General features: G+C 37.9%; 1 protein-coding gene and 1 pseudogene across 1 annotated transcript; both read right to left on the bottom strand.

Moving 5' to 3' along the window:
• Nucleotides 1-760: 760 nt before the first annotated feature.
• LOC147622032 (delta(7)-sterol-C5(6)-desaturase 1 pseudogene) lies at nt 761-1,624 on the bottom strand (annotated as a pseudogene).
• Nucleotides 1,625-2,484: 860 nt separating this feature from the next.
• Nucleotides 2,485-4,105, bottom strand: LOC147622031 (delta(7)-sterol-C5(6)-desaturase-like). The gene is made up of 3 exons (XM_086823660.1): nt 3,621-4,105; nt 2,962-3,267; nt 2,485-2,878 (listed from the first exon to the last, which is right to left on the bottom strand). The coding sequence occupies exons 1-3, from the start codon at nt 4,030-4,032 to the stop codon at nt 2,580-2,582; spliced, it is 1,017 nt and encodes a 338-aa protein (XP_086679786.1). The 5' UTR covers nt 4,033-4,105; the 3' UTR covers nt 2,485-2,579.
• Nucleotides 4,106-19,248: the final 15,143 nt, after the last annotated feature.

The following is a 19,248-nucleotide window of genomic DNA, read 5'->3' as shown; positions in this document are numbered from 1 at the left end:
AAGAACCATGAAGGAACAAGTCATCCATAAATAATGATTTGGGTGGCATAATCAATGCAGAGTTTATCAAGAGTTTATCAAAATGTTACATATTTCAGCTCTTCAAATTTTTGTATATACTACTTCCACTTACATTTCTTTATTACACAAACCCACACACTTTCATTTTCTCATATATTTCATTATTGCACACACACACACACACACACACACACACACACACACACACACACACAAAACATCAACACACAACGCTCTTGAAGATTTCACAATTCTCATTTTAAGTTTGTTTATATGATTTATAATTGAATCTTCTTGTATTGACCCAAAATGTAACGTAGCCTTCTCGATCATCAACATCCCTATTCTTGAACTTCACTTAACCGTAACCAGCCTTTCAACAGCAAAACCTTCATTGATCCCTTCGCAATTGGAAACCTCTCAGACAACTCCATCACATTCATATAAAACTTAAAACGATCCTAAAATGCTAGACGTGAAACATCAATTAATCAAATGCGACTAACCCTATGTGAAAGGTGGGAAATGGTGTTACCTCTTATTAGAAATGAAGCTATGTGTTTTGCAATTCATAAACAAATTTGTAGCATGATCAATTAAATAAACACCTTTTGAGATGATATGTGCCCAAAACAATAATATTCAAGCTTCAAAATCTCTTTGCATGTTAACAGGACTTCTTCAGTCTACCATTGATTGATGGCACTTTAAGTGTCCCAAACATCCAATCTATCCAAAACAATAATATTCAAGCTTCAAAATCTCTTTGCATGTTAACAGGACTTCTTCAGTCTACCATTGATTGATGGCACTTTAAGTGTCCCAAACATCCAATCTATCCAAATTGTGTAATGCCCATAGTTATGACGATATGTTGTATGGTGAATAGTATGGTAGCTAGCACCCATGAAAGGCCACACATCACCATGAATGCCATCATGAATGTTGGTTGTCCATAGACCATCGAGGAACATGAGCAATTCATGGGTTAGTAAATGGGTTGGCATGATGAAAATCGCCATAACATGTGGAAGAGCTTGTAGTATTCCATCCAATGGGTGAAGTGCATATCCTGTATATACAAGAAAAGCACACAATAAAACATACAATACACAAGGTTTTCACTCAATGTAGCAAAATAGAAAGAAGCAATAACACAAAAGGTGAGAGCGTATTCTCCTTGTTGTACATGCAACCATTTGTATAGAGGCTTAATCTCGTGCAATCCTCGATGCATCCAATAAGGTACATGATAGTCCATCGGATATAGCTTGCAAGTCCAACACTTTGAATACTCACATAGCACTTTGTCCATCCTTTCTCAATGACGTATTCAGAGAGTGTTGGTAGAAAGGTGAACCAAGGCATGGATTGCATGCTAAAAATGATTTGGAGTGTGGGGGATGCGAGCGCGGAGGCGCTTTGGGATGAGAGCTCCCAGAACTATGTCATTGTAGCAGCTAGTCTCCCCCAGAAGAGACTGGTGGCCTTGCAAGCAATCAAAGCGTGCAGCCCTGTTGGTGGTGGCGGCGGAAGTTGGGCGCAGCGGTGGGCGCAGCAATGGTAGAGTTGGGCGCAGCAATGGTAGGGTTGGGTGCAGCATTGGCCAAAGCGAGGCACACGAGAGCAGCTGCCGCCGCCGCCGCCGCCGCCGCCACCACCCACTTAACGCCGTACACAGCCATGATCACACAGAAATCCTTCCAATGAGCGTTTCTGCGCTTTCAACCTTATCCTCCTCCTCCTTCTTCCTGTGAGCTTTCAACCTTATCCTCCTCCTCCTCCTGCTGCTTCCTTAGGATGTAAGGCGCGCATTCACTCTGGTCTCCTTTTTTGGTCACCATATGAACTATCTTTTGGTCACCATACTTTAGCAGAGCCTGCATTTAGTGGCATGAGGGAGTCTAATACTTTTAATTCCAATATGTTTTTAAGTTTTTCAAAATGTTATCTAATTTAATTTTGCAATTTTCTGTGTATACATATATATATGCTTCCATTTACATTTCCTTATTTCACAAATCACACTTTCATTTTCTCATATATTTCGTTATTACACACACAATGCAAACCCATCAACACACTACCCTCTTGAAGATTTCATAATTCTTATTTTAAGTTTGTTTATATGATTTATAATTGAATCCTCTTCTATTGACCCAAAATGTAACGTAGCCTTCTCGATCATCAACATCCTTATTCTTGAACTTCACTTAATCGTAACCAACCTTTCAGCAACAAAACCTTCATTGATCCCTTCGCAATTGGAAACCTCTCATACGACTCCATCGCATTCATATAAAACTTTAAACGATCCTAATACGCTAGACGTGAAACATCAATTGATCAAATGCGACTAACCCTATGTGAAACATCAATTAATCAAATGCGACTAACCCTATGTGAAAGGTGGGAAATGGTGTTACCTCTTATTAGAAATGAAGCTATGTGTTTTGCAATTCATAAACAAATTTGTAGCATGATCCATTAAATAAACACCTTTTGAGATGATATGTGCCCAAAACAATAGTATTCAAGCTTCAAAATCTCTTTGCATGTTAACAGGACTTCTTCAGTCTACCATTGATTGATGGCACTTTAAGTGTCCCAAACATCCAATCTATCCAAATTGTGTAATGCCCATAGTTATGACGATATGTTGTATGGTGAATAGTATGGTAGCCAGCACCCATGAAAGGCCACACATCACCATGAATGCCATCATGAATGTTGGTTGTCCACAGACCATCGAGGAACATGAGCAATTCATGGGTTAGTAAATGGGTTGGCATGATGAAAATCGCCATAACATGTGGGAGAGCTTGTAGTATTCCATCCAATGGGTGAAGTGCATATCCTGTGTACAAGAAAAGCATACAATACACAAGGTTTTCACTCAATGTAGCGAAATAAAAAGAAGCAATAACACTTTTAACATACCTGCAAAAGGTGAGAGAGTATTCTCCTTGTTGTACATGTGGTGGGGAGCATGCAACCATTTGTATAGAGGCTTAATATCATGCAATCCTCGATGCATCCAATAAATGGCAAACTCAAGAGCCATAAGGTACATGATAGTCCATCCAATATAGCTTGCAAGTCCAACACTTTGTATACTCACATAGCACTTTGTCCATCCTTTCTCGATGACGTATTCAGAGAGTAAAGGTAAAAAGGCAAACCAAGGCATGGATTGCATGCTAAAACTGATTTGGAGCGTGATGGAATCCTTAGAAGGCAAAGAACCTGTGCAACCAAGAAGGAAAAAGAAAAAGAAAAAGAAGAAGCTCCCATTTTATTAAACATGAGGCGGGGGTATTTATGTGTGTGTGTGGGGGGGTGTGGGGAGGGGGGGTTTGGAGTTTATTTTTTAATTTTTTCGTGAGATCGTATTCCATTCCTAGACGCACACGGGAATTTCACCCGACTACACACACCATACTACTCACCACACACACCCTAGTACCATAGAACTTTTTTTTTTTAATGAATAACAGAACAAAATAGTGTAGTATCACCATGAAATGCTAGAGCTAAGATGAGAGGCTTAGAGATGAAGAGTATTTGTAAGAAGGTAAGGATGAAGAGAGTAATAATACCGTGGGGGAAGAAGATGTGTCGTTTCCAATGGTAGATGCAGAGGGACCAGAGGCCAGCCGACGAGAAGTAGAGCGAGATGCCGCCTATGTAGTTGCGAAGCCAAGATTGGGCGGCGTGGGGGATGCGAGCGCGGAGGCGCTTTGGGATGAGAGCTCCCAAAACTATGTCATTGTAGCAGCTTGTCTCCCCCAGAAGAGACTGGTGGCTTTGCAAGCAAGCAAAGCGCGCAGCCCTGTTGGTGGTGGCGGCGGCGGAGGCGGAGGCGTCGGTGGGCGCAGAAATGGTAGAGTTGGGCGCAGCGGTGGGCGCAGCAATGGTAGGGTTGGGTGCAGCATTGGCCAAAGCGAGGCACACGAGAGCAGCTGCCGCCGCCGCCGCCACCACCACCCACATAACGCCGTACACAGCCATGATCACACAGAAATCCTTCCAATGAGCGTTTCCGCTCTTTCAACCTTATCCTCCTCCTCCTCCTCCTCCTTCCTGTGAGCTCGGCATTGCTTATGTAACGCACGCATTCACTGCGGTCTCCTCTTTTGGTCACCATATGAGCATTGCTCCAAACAAAAACAAAAACAAAAACAAAAAAAAAAAGTATTTCTAGAAAAAGTAGAAAACCCTCAATCTAAAATTTTGAACATTATCACTCCAGAAAATTTTAAAAATTAAAAGGTTTTACTACTCCAACCCTTCAAATTTTGAAGTTAGGTACCTATTCATATCTTCAACTCAAATTTCAAAAAGTAATTTTCAAAATTTGAAGTTGGATTTACACTTAATGTGCGGGTTTTTTTTTCGAGCTTGTATTCATATCTTCGACTCAAATTTCAAAAGGTAATTTTGAAAATTTGAAGTTGGATTTACACTTAATGTGGGTTTTTTTCGAGCACTACATGATCATTGATATGAGCTATTTTCTATCACCATATGAGCAGAGCCTCAAGGAGTCTTTTAATGCCCCCAATCGCACATCATAGTGGTGAACATTGACTCCCCCCACCTAGAAAAAAAAAACCAAAAAAACCATTAAAGAACCCCATATAGTTGTGGAAGTGTAAAGTAATAAATAATGGAAAAGAATAGAGAATAGACATGATGCCAAGAAAGTGGCAATTAAAAAATCTAATGACATCAAGCAGAACTTTAAGAACTCGGAAAAGATTGCAACTTAAAAACTATAATGTTGACTAAGTACATTGAAGGAGAACATCATGAACATTCTAAAAACTACACGATTCTACATATTTATGAATATGTGGTGATAAGGGCATATACACAGGTTTACATTCTTCCTCTCCATGATGGTGATGAATTCATTTGCTTAAGGCATTGAAGTGTGTAAAAAAAGTCCAACATATAAAACTTAGAAGAAAATTTGATTTTTCCACTGTGCAAAAATTGAAGAACTTGAGTTTTTCATCATGCAAACTTAGAAGAAAACCTTAAAATTTGAGTTTTTCATTGTGCAATTAGATTTAATCACAAAGAAGTTCACACATCCACATAAATATTGCTCATAAAAAAATGGAGAAATACCACATGGCGTTAGTGGCATATCATCATTTCCAATCTTTTAGCCCATGAGTAGTAGCATGGTGAAGTGCCAAGGCATGGATTGTTGTATTTTAGATGAAGTTAGAATCAGCCATGTGCATGGTTTGATGCATGTCAATGAATTTGGAGCTAATTTGGATAAGTTTGGGGAGTAGAAGACTAGAAAATAGCCTGCTCAAGGCAAGACAAGCCACTCAAGTCAGATGATGATCAAGCTAGATGCATTTGAATTTGTGGTCCTCCAATATCTAAAATTCCTCCAACTGGCAAGGTTACCATGGAGTTATCAACTCTACTCTTATTTTTATATCTTTGCTAGGTTGCTAGTGGTTAGTGTATAGGATTGTTTTTAAATCTTAGCTAGGTTGCTAGTGGTTAGTGTATATGTTATAGGATTGTTTTTAAAACTTTGCTAGGTTGCTAGTGGTTAGTGTATATGTTATAGGATTGTTGTGATTTAGTAGGTGATTTGACATCATAATAGACTCAACATGGTAGAGAACAAAATTAAATGTTATGCTAGATTAATCTCACTAAAACTCATACCAAAGTATGTAAATTTGATTATGCTTCCCACAAGATCTTTGATCAAAACCAATATCTCTAATGATTTAGTGATACAAACACGAGCATATTAATATTCTTCTATATTAAACAATTCATTATTTGACCTTCTAGATAACAATTGATGGAAGATGCATTGTAGTTTTATATGGTCACTATTGACTTGCTTATGACTTGACAAGGGAGTTTTTAATTCTCTTTTTCTTTCAATTGTATGTATACATGTGTTGAGATGTCAAGCTCAACACACAAGCTGACACTCATGACATGCCTGGTGACCATTTCACCTTTACACCACTGGCAAATTCGGTACCTAACACAGTGGATCTTTGCCAGTTATTCTACAGCTGGACTACACATACCTACTAGTTGAACTAAGTTATGGCACACTTATCTTACTAGCTCACCTACTTAGCATGTTCACATTATGGACCACCTATACATAGCTAAGGTGGCAGCCATTTTAGAAATCAAAATTTATGGATAGCAGTTCAATGATTCGCAGAGCAGGCAGCAGAGCAGACACACATAACTGGAAGAGGCCATTTTAGCAATCAAAATATGGACAACGGTCCAATGATTTGCAGAGCAATAGTAACAAACACACATAGGTGGAAGATGCCAGTCTCGAGGCAAGGGGAGCTAGAGAGGCCGAGGAAATTAGCAAAGATAATAATCGGGATCAAGTTTAAAGGATTGCTTTTATTGTGGCAAACCAAGTTGCTTTCTATAGCGGAATGTCACAAGAAACACAGTGACATAAAAAGTGCCAGGTTACAACAAAATAATTATGCATCTTCAAGCAAGAAAGCTAAAGATAGATGTGAGTAGTTGTTTGGTATGCAACACATGAAAACCACATGACTTGTCATGGTGAGTGGTTTAGAGATGTCAAATTTTTTAAAAAACTAGGTTATGTAGAGACACAAATGAAATAGCTTGAATCCTATTGCTCACATTAGAAATGTGCCATTCGACTACGCAGGATGGCAAGATAAGGTCCTTGGCTAATGTACTTCATGTGTCTAATATAAAAAAGAATTTTCTTTCTATTGGACATACGGTTGAGTAGGGTTTGCAGGTATGCTTTAACCCTAAGGGCTACTATGATGAGGACTTCAACAACAAATGTCATTTGGTTGTAAAGGAAAAAAGAGTGGAAAGAATGTTTACTTTGGATGTACGAATGCCTCACATGAAAGCTGCTATGTTTACTTTGGATGTAAGAATGCCTCACGTGAAAGATGATATGTTTACATAAGTTACAGGTGTTATGGCCTATATAGATATCTAGCACAAACGTATTGGTCATGTGAAAGAGCAGCAACGATTGAAGTCTATGCAAAATTCAAAAATTGTTATAGGTTTGCCAAAATTAAAAGGTGGATGGAATGCATAAAGTATGTGAAGCATGTTAGTTTAGAAAGCAAACAAAGAATGTATTTCCACATGACTGGAATGTAAGTAAGAAAGCATTGATGTGGTGCACTCAGATGTATGGGGAGACCAACAAACATAGCAACAATGGGAGGATATCATTACTATGTGTCTTTTATTGATGAGACCACACAAGGAAGGTGTGGGTCTATTTCTTGAAAGATAATTGCTCACTTTCAGAATTTTAGAATGTTGGCCAAAAAGCAAACAAGTTTGCAGGCTAAGTGCCTAAGGTCAAATGGATGGGGAGAGTAATTCTCCAATGAGTTCAGTAAGTACTTGAGAAACTATGGAATTCAGAGGCAATTCACATACATGTACACTCTATAACAAAATGGTGTTGCTACGAGGAAGAATATGCACATTATAGAGGTTGCTCGTGCATTGATGGCTAAGAAGAGCATGCCTCACCATTATTGGGCTGAAGTAGTTGCAACTATAGTTTACATTATGAACATGACCCCCATAGAAGTGCATGGTGTGACTCCACACAGAGGGGAATTATACCAGCAAAAAACCATATTTGTCACACTTGAAAGTGTTTGGATACATTGCATATGTACACATTCCTTATGTGCTACACAGTAAATTGGATCCAAAGGTTGAAAATTGTGTGTTCATTCGTTACTCCCTTGAGCAAAAGGGATACATAGCATGGATGTTATCTTTGATGAGATGAGTAGTTGGTATAGTGATGTAAAAGACTCGATTGGGGCGGATGCATAGGATCAAGTGTGGTTGCACAGAATATAGGTCAGCAATCACAATCATTGAGTGGACCGAGAGAGTCCTCTAGCAATGGGTCTATTGATAGACCATGGAGTGGTAGTAGTAGGCTACATCCAAAAATCAGTCCTGTAGGTTCAGCAAGTGCATCACATAAAGGTAAAGACAAGGTTGATGAGTCTCTTGTGTTGGATGGGGAAGTAAATGCTCTGCACACACAAACAGACAAACACATGCACACATAGTCATCGAGCTCAGAGAAGAGCGAGAGAGATAAGGTGTGATAGTTGGAAGTACTTGATAGAATAATAAGAAATGTGTAGAGTACAAGGTACTTGTAGTCCTAGGGTTAATGTGCCTAATACACTAGAGTCTGTTCACACAAGGAAAAAACCCTTGCCAACACAGGGTAAAAATTGCCTGTGTGTAAGACAACTCACAGACGTAGCACAATTGAGAGGTCAAATGCATAAGTGACCAAGGACATCATCAATAGCAATACACAGCATGTTCCCCCCTTAAATGAAACTACCACAGAGACAACTCACGTGACAAGTGCTAGAAAGCATAATTATCAGAATACAGATCATTACCAAGATCTGTGAATGGCATAGCAACATCATGCAATGAAGATATAGTGACTAAGGCATAATCAACATGACCCAAAATTAGCCGTTTCCTTTGCATCAGATGAACTAGCACCAAGTGACAATGTTGTCTGCTTTTTCTCACTCTCAATAAATTTTTTTCATCGACAATAAGATGACCAGGCTTCCGACAATAGTTACATCTCTTGTTCTTCTCAGTCTTCTCCTCTTTAGACTTAGGAGGATTTGAATGGGCTTGTGTGTTGCCCTTAGCACGAGAAGGAGTCCTAGATTTTCCTTTTCCATAATGGGAGGTAGCAAAATCCTGATTTGTAGAGCAATCGTATTGTTCCAATTGGAATGAGACTGCTTTTCCTATAACAAGAGAGTTACCAAATCATCAAATGTGTACAAATCTATGTTTTCTTTGTCAGGAGACAAAGAGTGGTAGCAAATCCTTGACAGGATTCAGGCAAGCCATTGAGAACCTCATCAATATTTATTAACTGCTCTCTTAGATCCTTGACATGGGTGAGAAATCCATCCATAGAATCACCCTCAGTCATATTCTCTAAGTCAAGATTTTTTCATAGAAAAGCTACACGAGCTTCATTGCAAATCTGATATAAAGAGATAAGTATATCCCATGCACTTTTAGAAGAATTAAATGAACGGATATGACGTATGACTTGCTATTTACACAAGAGAGAAATCAAGGCAGTGCATCTTTAGCATCCCAACAGAGTTGTTCTTATGTAGAAGGAATAGGTGCAGGCAATGTACTTCCATAAGAACCAGGATCACTCATTCTCCTAACAATAGATCTACGTGACGTGCTAGTTTACAAATGCAAAACTAGCAAGCCTTGTGTCAACACCAGCAGAACCAGCTGGCCATAATTCTACTCCAGATACATACATCCACAAATTCTTTGCCACACCAGTACATGCTTCATCATATATGCCCACATGGGATAGTTGGTTCTGTCCAACTTGTCCTCAATGGGGACAATATGCCAAACAAGTCAATGGTGTTGCCAAACATTTTACACATCAGATTAATGTGCAAACTGAAGTATATCTGACATAGGTAATAGCTTCACGTGAATCAGAGTACCTCAAATGTCTGCTCAATACATGTACAAACTCTCCAAACTGAAAAGCTAACGTGAAATATGAAGGTCAGAGTCTCATGCAAAATCTACAAGTTAGAATCTACAATTGGAGTCCGGCTGGCTAAATTTACGAGTGAAATTTGCTGGCAGAATTGGCAAGCAGAATCAGCTGACATGGAATCAATAGGTCAGAGTCTGCTGATGTGGAATCAGTAGGTCAAAATCTATTGATGTGGAATCATCCAATCAAAATTTATAACCTAATGCTGAACATTGAAGGCCGTATCCGGAATGCCGAATGGCAAACGCCAAATGTGGAAAACCAAACGTAGAGTGTCGAATGCTAAATGCGAAAGATCGAACACGCTAACAGCCGACGGGCTGAATGGGAAAAGCTCAACGCTGAAAGCCAACTGTTGAGTGCAGAAAGCTGAATGCTAAAAGCCAACTGCTGCTAAATGTGGAAAGCTGAAGGGCTGAAAGCCAACTGCTGTGAATGCAAAATGGTGAACGTTGAAAGTCGAAATGCTAAAAGCTGACTATGAAATGCAAAAAGCCAAATGCTAAATAGCTGACCGAGCAAAGCCGAAAAACGTAACTGAAAAACAGACCAGGCAAAATCGATAGACGCAAAAGTTTGATGCCGAAAGCTAAAAGCCGAATGCTAAATGGCTGACTGGGCAAAACCGATGGATGAAAAAGTCCAATGTCGAAACTAACAAAAATTGGTGTGGACAAAAGTTCAATGCTGAAAGCTTCTTACTTAAGCTGAACCAATAGAAATCGATGGACTAACATCCGAATGCCGAAAGCTTCTTATTTAAGTTGTGTGCATTATGTAGGGTATGCCCAAAATGTACGACATCATAAATGAATGACACCAATGTACAGAAGGAGGTAGAAACTCTAAATCTATGGAAAGTACAAGAGCATACCCAAGATGTACTATAGCAAAAATTAATGACACCAACAATGTACAGAAGGAGGTAGAAACCCTAAATTTGGGATGTATGACGACGTAAATCAATGATACCACTTGCTTCGCCACTTCAGAGAATAATGGTGTGGAGCTACTGGATCTAAAACCTTGCTTTGATACGAACATTGGATGGGGGAGTAGATGCTCTACACACACACACACACACACACACACACATACACACACACACACACACACAAAAACACACGCACACAGTCGTATCGAGCTCAAAGAGCGAGAGAGACAAGATGTGATAGCTAGAAGTACTTGATAGAATGATAAGAAATGTGTGGAGTACAAGGTACATGTAGTCCTAGGGCTAATGTGCCTAACACACTAGAGTGTGTTCACACGGAAAAAAACCCTTGCCAACACATGGTAAAAAGTGCCCATGTAAGACTGTTCACACTAGGACTTCTCGAATGTAAGATTCTTCCCTCCGGCTTCTGAGGTGTGCAGGTATAAAAACCTCCCCTTATGATCTTATAATTAGTTCCCTCTCGGAAATAAAAGAAAGATCCTATTTTACCCTGTTTTGGCCTAGAGAGAGAAAATGTCTAGAGGGAGGTAATTCAAAATTGAGATATTTTTGGATATAAAAATCCTCCTAGTGTCTAAAATGGTTTCCCTTGAATCAGATATTCAAAAAGAAATTTCCAATGTGCAATTGGAATAAATTGAAATCAGGTAAAAAGGACCTTAGCCTAAGGGTCCAGATTTTTTAAAATTTTGAATTAAGGTTCCTATGGGACCAATTAGATTAATCCAAATATAGGGAGGAGATAAATTGAAGAATAAAAGAAAATCCCCCCAAAAATGAGTAAATACTCACATAAGATGAAGAGTTGACTAAGGACAAGGCTATTAGTTAAAAAAGAAGAGATATCTAGAAGAAATGATGCATTTTTGACACCTCAGTGTGGGGGGATTCTCCTCATGAAGGAGACACCTATTTCACATGTGTGGTTGAGTTTTAAACTCACAAATAATGAGATATTTTTATCTCTCCTCTCTCCTGCTTCAACTAGATCCAAAAAGTAAGCTAAACTGACCTAAAAATGGTCAAAAATTGACCAAACTGATCTGGAAAATTCTAGAATCAATTTGCTTGGTTAGAGGCTCACTTTTTCCTATAAATAAATCCTCCCCCTTTGTAAATGGTTAATAGTGTTTTATGCACTGTTACTCTAGAGCCAAAAACAGTGAATTTATTGATAATTCATTAGTTTTTGACTATTTCCTCTTCAAAAGAATTGGTGGCCACTCTTGTTGCAAACAAGAGTAGATCCCTCAAACTATCAAGCCAAAGGAAAGCTCACAAAAATTCATGTAAGCTAGAAATCCTACTTTTTCTTTATTCCATTTAATGGTTTTCTAATTTTTGTTTTCTTTAAAATGAAATGCCTTGTTGGAAAGGCTTTCCCCCTCTCTTCATTCTTGAATTTAGCCTTTCTTTATCCTAGATATGTAATCAAATTGTTAGAATTAAACTTCTAATATTGTTTCTCTTAAAAAAGTGAAATTTGATTAGTTTAGAATGCTTTAAACCATTTGGGATAATTTCTAAGTAACTTGAGAATGAAAAAAATTAAAAAATGGTCAGCCATACAAAGGAGGTTATGGTAAAATTTTCTTAAATTTTGTGAAATAAGTTTTATCATTTATTATTCAAAAAGAGTAATCCTCACCGCTCGTGTATTCTAAAAGTGTTATTTTTATTCTATCCATAGAAAAATGCATATTAGAAATATTTTTATAATAAAAGTGTTATTTTCATTAGAATTAATTTCTATGCATAGAAAGATGCATATTGGGAATATTTTTATTATAAAAGTGTTACTTTCATCAAAATTGATTTTCATGCATAAATAGATGCATAAAAGAAATTTTTTTATTATAAAAGTGTTACTTTCATTAAAATTCAATTTATGCATAAATAGATGCATAAAAGAATTTTTTTAATAAAAGCGTTACTTTCATCAAATTTTGATTTTATGCATGAGAATGAGAGGTAAATAGATGTAATGAGATGGGATGCAAATCAGATAAATGGGAATGAATGGATGGATGGATGTGATGAGAATAGAAGTGATGAGAATGATAGGTAAATAGATGTGATGAGATGGGATGGGAATCAGATAGATGGAAATGAATGGATGGATGGATGTGATGAGAATAGAAGTGATGAGAATGATAGGTAAATAAATGTGATGAGATGGGATGGAAATCAGATAGATGGGAATGAATGGATGGATGGATGTGATGAGAATGAGAGAATGGCAAAGGACTTTGCCAAAGCCTTTGTTGTTAAGGTCCCGCCAAAGCCTGCACCCTCTAACTTTAAAAGATTCTTAACCCCGGGAAGTACTTTAAACTTTCCTCCCCTAAAGAGACAACAAGGCCCAAATCAGAATCAGGATACTGGGATGGGCTCAGAAGTGAGAACCGGTGTTTTGGATGTCAGGGTTTTGGTCACCAGCTGAACGACAATCACGGGGACAAGGAAGTCAAGGACCGAGAGTGCAGAGACCAGCCCCTTCCTATGAGTCAAATCAGGGTCCATCTCATCAAAATCAGGGCAATCCCAAGAGAACTCCAGCTCAGCCATCTGCCTTTAGAGTAGCCTCAGAACTCCTTCCCAGAACTGGGGCAACCAAAGAGAAAGAGTTCCGCCTCAGGCTGCAGTAAACAACCAGAGCAGTCACAATAGCAGAAGTAGTGGAAGAGAAAAGAGGATAGATTTATGCAGTAACAAACCAAGAGCCAAATCGCCAATTCTCCGTCATCCATACTCCAGCTGAGTATCAAGGTAAGCCTTTCAAGCTTTTAATTGATTCAGGCAGCACAGTACTCATTCTTTCATTTCCCCAGGATGCTTGCGTAAGCTAGTCTTAGAATAGAAATCGGGGAAACCTATGCAAGTTGAATTGGCCAGTGGGAAGATTCTTTTCACTCACCTTGAGATAGATCGTATTCAGTTAATCTAGAGAAGGGAATTTAACTGACTGTCAGTTCAGAGTTATACCTTTGGGAGTTTTTGACGGGATCCTTGGAATGGATTGGCTCCACAAAAATCAAGTTGACATTCACTGTCATAATGGAACCATTTCTTTCCGTGACCTTCACGGAAATAAAGTTCAAGGAATCGAAATTTCAGGATCCCCAAGTTTGCAGTTACTAAAGGACTTAGAAAGAAGTAGCTCATTTATGTTGTCAAAATGAATCCAGTAGACACAAAGTTAAAAGCTAAAGAACCTGAATGGTTAAGTGATTATGATGATTTATTCCCAGCAGAATTAATAGAGATGCCTCTAATTCAGGAAGTAGATCATGTGATAGATTTGACCCTCGGAGCTCAGCCAGTAGCCTTGCGCACGTACAAAATGCCAGTTCTTGAAGCCATCAAACTCAAGGAATAGCTTAGACAGCTGTTAGAACAAGGGTTTGTAAGACCCAGTGTTTCACCTTCCTGGGGTGCGCCAGTTCTCTTTCAGAAAAAAAAAGATGGAACGCTAAGACTCTGTTTGGACTACAGAGGCCTCAAACAGCTGACAGTTAAGAATAAGTATCCTATCCCTAGAATTGATGAGCTTCTGGACAGGCTAAGTGGAGCCTAGATCTTCACAAAGATAGATCTCAAATCAGGGTATTATCAGATCAAGATTAATGAGCAAAATATCCCGAAGACAGCCATCAATACTCGGTATGGGCATTATGAATTCACTATCATGCCGTTTGGATTGACAAATGTCCCAGCTACATTCAATCGCCTAATGCAGGACATTCTCAGAGAATACTTGGATGATTTTGTTCTTGTTTTCTTTGATGATATTCTGATTTACTCAAAGAATATAGGTGACCATGAAGCTCATGTCAGAAAAGTTCTTGAGATTCTAAGGAAGCACTAACTCTTTGCAAAAAAGAGCAAATGCACTTTCTCTGCCGACCATGTTGAATACTTGGGCTTTCTGGTATCCAAAGATGGAATTTCTCCAGATTCGGTAAAATTTCAAGCACTCATAGACTGGCCTGAACCAAAGACAGTGAAAGAAGTCAGAGGATTCTTGGGATTGACTGGTTGGTATAGAATCTTTATACCAAAGTATGCTCTCATAGCTTCCCCCCTGACTAATCTTCTCAAGAAGAATATCCTGTTTCAATGGTCTGCCAGGTGCCAGAGTGCTTTTGATAAGCCGAAGATTGCCTTGGTAACCAATCCCATTCTTGTGAGATCCCTATTTCCACCGCGCAATGAATTCGGGGTGCTAGCAGCGAAAGTAGCACATCTGCGTGGGCCAGGGGTCCCACACTCGGGGCCTCGCCTACGGATATCCGGACAAGAGACTAATCCGTCGGTTTTTCCAAAACCGAACCCGGAAAAAAAACTTCCTTTACCCGGAAAGCACAGGCGATTCCACCAGAATAACTCCTTTTACTCTAACGTAGTCAAGACCATAACTGATCAAGCTTATCCGACTGCATCTATAAAGATACTCGGACAAATCAAGGAAGAAACTTGCACTTGGATCATTGGGATCAACGCTTTTTTCCCCATCAAGAGGCACAATCGTTGATTCCTATTCGTAGAACAATTACTATCCGAGATTTACTTTATCTATCGTAATAACAAAAATTGAGTCTCGATTTACGGATCCATCAGTCCAGCCTAACCCCATTCAGTCCCATGGGTTAGCCAACCTCCCAACCACTGTAGTGATGGGATCCAATTAGGAATTTGGTTAGGTTTTGTCCCGGGTACCAAGGAAAAGAGTTCCAAGGCCCCCTAGCCGGAAGTTCATGCAAACATAAAACTAGTCACACCACTTACACACCCAATATGAAATTGACTTTTTCTCAACATCAGCTAACTTTAAACAATCCTTTAATGAAACCATTATGTCACTGATCACTATCCTCAAAATCTCTAGATGAATCCATATTTCCAATCATTCATTCATCGGTGTACTTATGGCACCATTGGCAACCAGAACGCTCACCACCTGTTCACTCAGGGGCCTTTTCAATAGTTCCTAGCCATAGTACCCGATAATATTTTCACATATAAAAATCAAGATGGAATCCTTGTTGAAGATCAGCAAGATCAATCAACAGATCCATATAAGAGAGCCATGGACTCATCCGTTGAGGACCAGCAAGGTCAATCAACCAGATCCATGCCCGGTTTCAAAAAACAACTCTTACTCCTTGTTCCAATATCTTCCACGACGCACGTGTGGGTATCTTCGGCGACCCAGAGCCCGAGCACCGTATGGTCAGCACCCTCTAGGATCTTTCGCAGGTGACCTCGCGCTTCACTCATAGGCCGCTTCCTTGGTCCCTCATCCACCGTACCGGAAGCTCACCATTTAAATCGAACCGAGGCTGGTCAAGACCTCGGTCGACCTTGCTACGCGAGACGTCCTCCATTGACTCTCCCCGTCAGTAGTTGCAACTTTATCGATTAGGTCTTCATGACCTTAATCCACAAGACGATCAAAATGCTTCCCCAGCATTCTTGACATAAAACAGTCATTTACAAACAGTCACAAAATACAGTTTCTATATCGAACTCTTGTCTTTCCACATTATCCCTCCTCAGTCCATATTACTTATTCCACATTCCATTCAATATGTGCTCATTCTCCTCCATTCAACTATATCGACGACACATTATTTCACATACACATTCACATTCATTATTCTACATACATATCCATGTTCGTACTTCCACATCATACATCCAATCCCATAGCCGCATTCATACATACACACCCATATCCATATCCATACATCCACATCCACATCCACATCCACATCCACATCTACATGCATACATCCATTTTCACATCCTCATTCATACATCCACATTCTCATCCATACATCCACATTCACATACATACATCCACATCCGTATCTACATCCATACATCCACATCCACATCCTCATTCTCATTCATATCCATACATCCACATCTACATGCATACATCCATTTTCACATCCTCATTCATACATCCATATCCACATACATTCATACATCCACATCCACATCCATACATCCATACATACACATCCACATTCACATTCACCTCCATATCTACATTCATACATCCACATCACATCTGTTCTCGCCCTATCACAACCCATATACATCTTATCCCATCAGATACACTTTTTACCACATCCCATACTCATCTTACCACATCCTAACTCATCTTAGCACATCCTATCACATCTCATACACCTCTTATCATATCCTATCACTTCCCATACGCATCTTATCACATCTTATCATATCTCATACACCTCTTATCACATCCTGTCACTTCCCATACGCATCTTATCACATCCTGTCACTTCCCATACGCATCTTATCACATCTTGTCACATCTCATACACCTCTTATCACATCCTATCACTTCCCATACGTATCTTATCACATCTTATCACATCTCATACACCTCTTATCACATCCTATCACTTCCCATACGCATCTTATCACATCTCATACACCTCTTATCACATCCTATCACTTCCCATACGCATCTTATCACATCTCATACACCTCTTATCACATCCTATCACTTCCCATACGCATCTTATCACATCTCAATATCTATTTATAGAATACAAGAGAATTCTTATATTTGATATAAGATTTCTTTACGCATCTATTTCTGCATAAATTCCATTTTAAAGAGAATAACACTTTCGAAATAAAAATCAATCTTTTATGCATCTTCCTATGCATAAATTCATTTTAAATGAGAATGACACTTTTGAATCAATCTTTTATGCATCTTCCTATGCATAAATTCATTTTAAATGAGAATGACACTTTTGAATCAATCTTTTATGCATCTTCCTATGCATAAGTTCAATTTAGTAGGAATTTCACTTTTAGAATAAAAGAATTTCTCTTATGCATCTAATATATGCATAAAATCCATTTATGCATAAAATCCATTTATGATGAAAATCACACTTTTAGTATAAAAATATCTTTTATGCATACCTCTATGCATGAAATCCAAATATAATAAAAGTAACATTTTTACAATAAATTAATCCTCTTTTATGCATACCTCTATGCATGAAATTCAAAAGTGATAAAAGTAATACTTTTATAATAAAATAATTTTTTTTTGTAACATTTTTATAATAAAATAATAAATTTTTTTTTCATACCTCTATGCATGAAATTCAATATGATAAAAGTAACATTTTTACAATAAAATAATCATTTTTTTAGTAACATTTTTATAATAAAATAATCATCTTTTATGCATACCTCTATGCATGAAATTCAATTATGCTAAAAGTAACACTTTTATAATAAAATAATCATCTTTTATGCATACCTCTATGCATGAAATTCAATTATGCTAAAAGTAACACTTTTACAATAAAATAATCATCTTTTATGCATACCTCTATGCATGAAATTCAATTATGCTAAAAGTAACACTTTTACAATAAAATAATCATCTTTTATGCATACCTCTATGCATGAAATTCAATTATGCTAAAAGTAACACTTTTACAATAAAATATTCATCTTTTATGCATACCTCTATGCATGAAATTCAATTATGCTAAAAGTAACACTTTTACAATAAAATAATCATCTTTTATGCATACCTCTATGCATGAAATTCAATTATGCTAAAAGTAACACTTTTACAATAAAATATTCATCTTTTATGCATACCTCTATGCATGAAATTCAATTATGCTAAAAGTAACACTTTTATAATAAAATACTCATTATAAAAACTTAACATTAATCAATTAACCATTCACCTAGAATAGAGAATGGTTGGTTCTGTTAGAAGAGAGAGAGAAATACCTTTTTGTAATGAGGTATGACATTTTTAGAGAAGACATAAAGCATAAAAACCATAAAATAAGTGAAAAGAAGAATCACCAACTTACTAATGACTTTGAAAGCTTTCCTTTGGCTTGATGGTTTGAGGGTTCAACTCTTGTTTGAATAAGAGTGGCCAACCAATCTTTGGAAGAGGGAAATGTCAAAAACTAGTGAATTATTAATAAATTCATAGTTCTTGGCTTGGGTGAAATAGAGTAACAATGCATTAAACACTATTATTTTTCAACAAAGGGGAGGCTTCTATTTATAGGAAAAATTGAGCTCCTAACCAAACAAACTGATTCTAGAATTTTCCAAATCAGTTTGGTCAATTTTTGACCATTTTTAGGTCAGTTAAGCTAACTTTTTGGAACTAGACTTGAATAAGGAGAGAGGAGAGATAAAATATCTCAATTTTTATGAGTTTAAAACTCATTCAAGCATGTGAATTAGGTGCCTCATTGAAGGGCCTTCCCTTCCTTACATATGTGTCAAAAATGGAATCATTATACCCAAAATATTTCATATTTTTAATATTGCTCATAGTTTCTTACTAATAAACCTTGTACATATTCAACTCTTCATCTTATGTGAGCATTGAAGGGACTCCCCTTCCTTACATATGGCATCATTATACCCAAAATATCTCATATTTTTAATATTGCTCATAGTTTCTTACTAATAAACCTTGTACATATTCAACTCTTCATCTTATGTGAGCATTGAAGGGACTCCCCTTCCTTACATATGTGTCAAAATGGAATCATTATACCCAAAATATCTCATATTTTTAATATTG

This window comes from Cibotium barometz, chromosome 29, assembly GCF_041138505.1.
Source record: "Cibotium barometz isolate CiBa-2024 chromosome 29, ASM4113850v1, whole genome shotgun sequence".
NCBI classification, from domain to species: domain Eukaryota; kingdom Viridiplantae; phylum Streptophyta; class Polypodiopsida; order Cyatheales; family Cibotiaceae; genus Cibotium; species Cibotium barometz.
This window is presented reverse-complemented; position numbering and strand designations above follow the sequence as displayed.

Excerpts from the sequence above, each read along its gene's own strand:
- LOC147622031 (XM_086823660.1), bottom strand. The coding sequence starts at position 4,032 with ATGGCTGTGTACGGCGTTATGTGGGTGGTGGTGGCGGCGGCGGCGGCA. Across the intron at positions 3,268-3,620 it reads ACACATCTTCTTCCCCCACG|GTTCTTTGCCTTCTAAGGAT; the intron begins GTATTATTACTC and ends TTGGTTGCACAG. Across the intron at positions 2,879-2,961 it reads TACTCTCTCACCTTTTGCAG|GATATGCACTTCACCCATTG; the intron begins GTATGTTAAAAG and ends TCTTGTACACAG.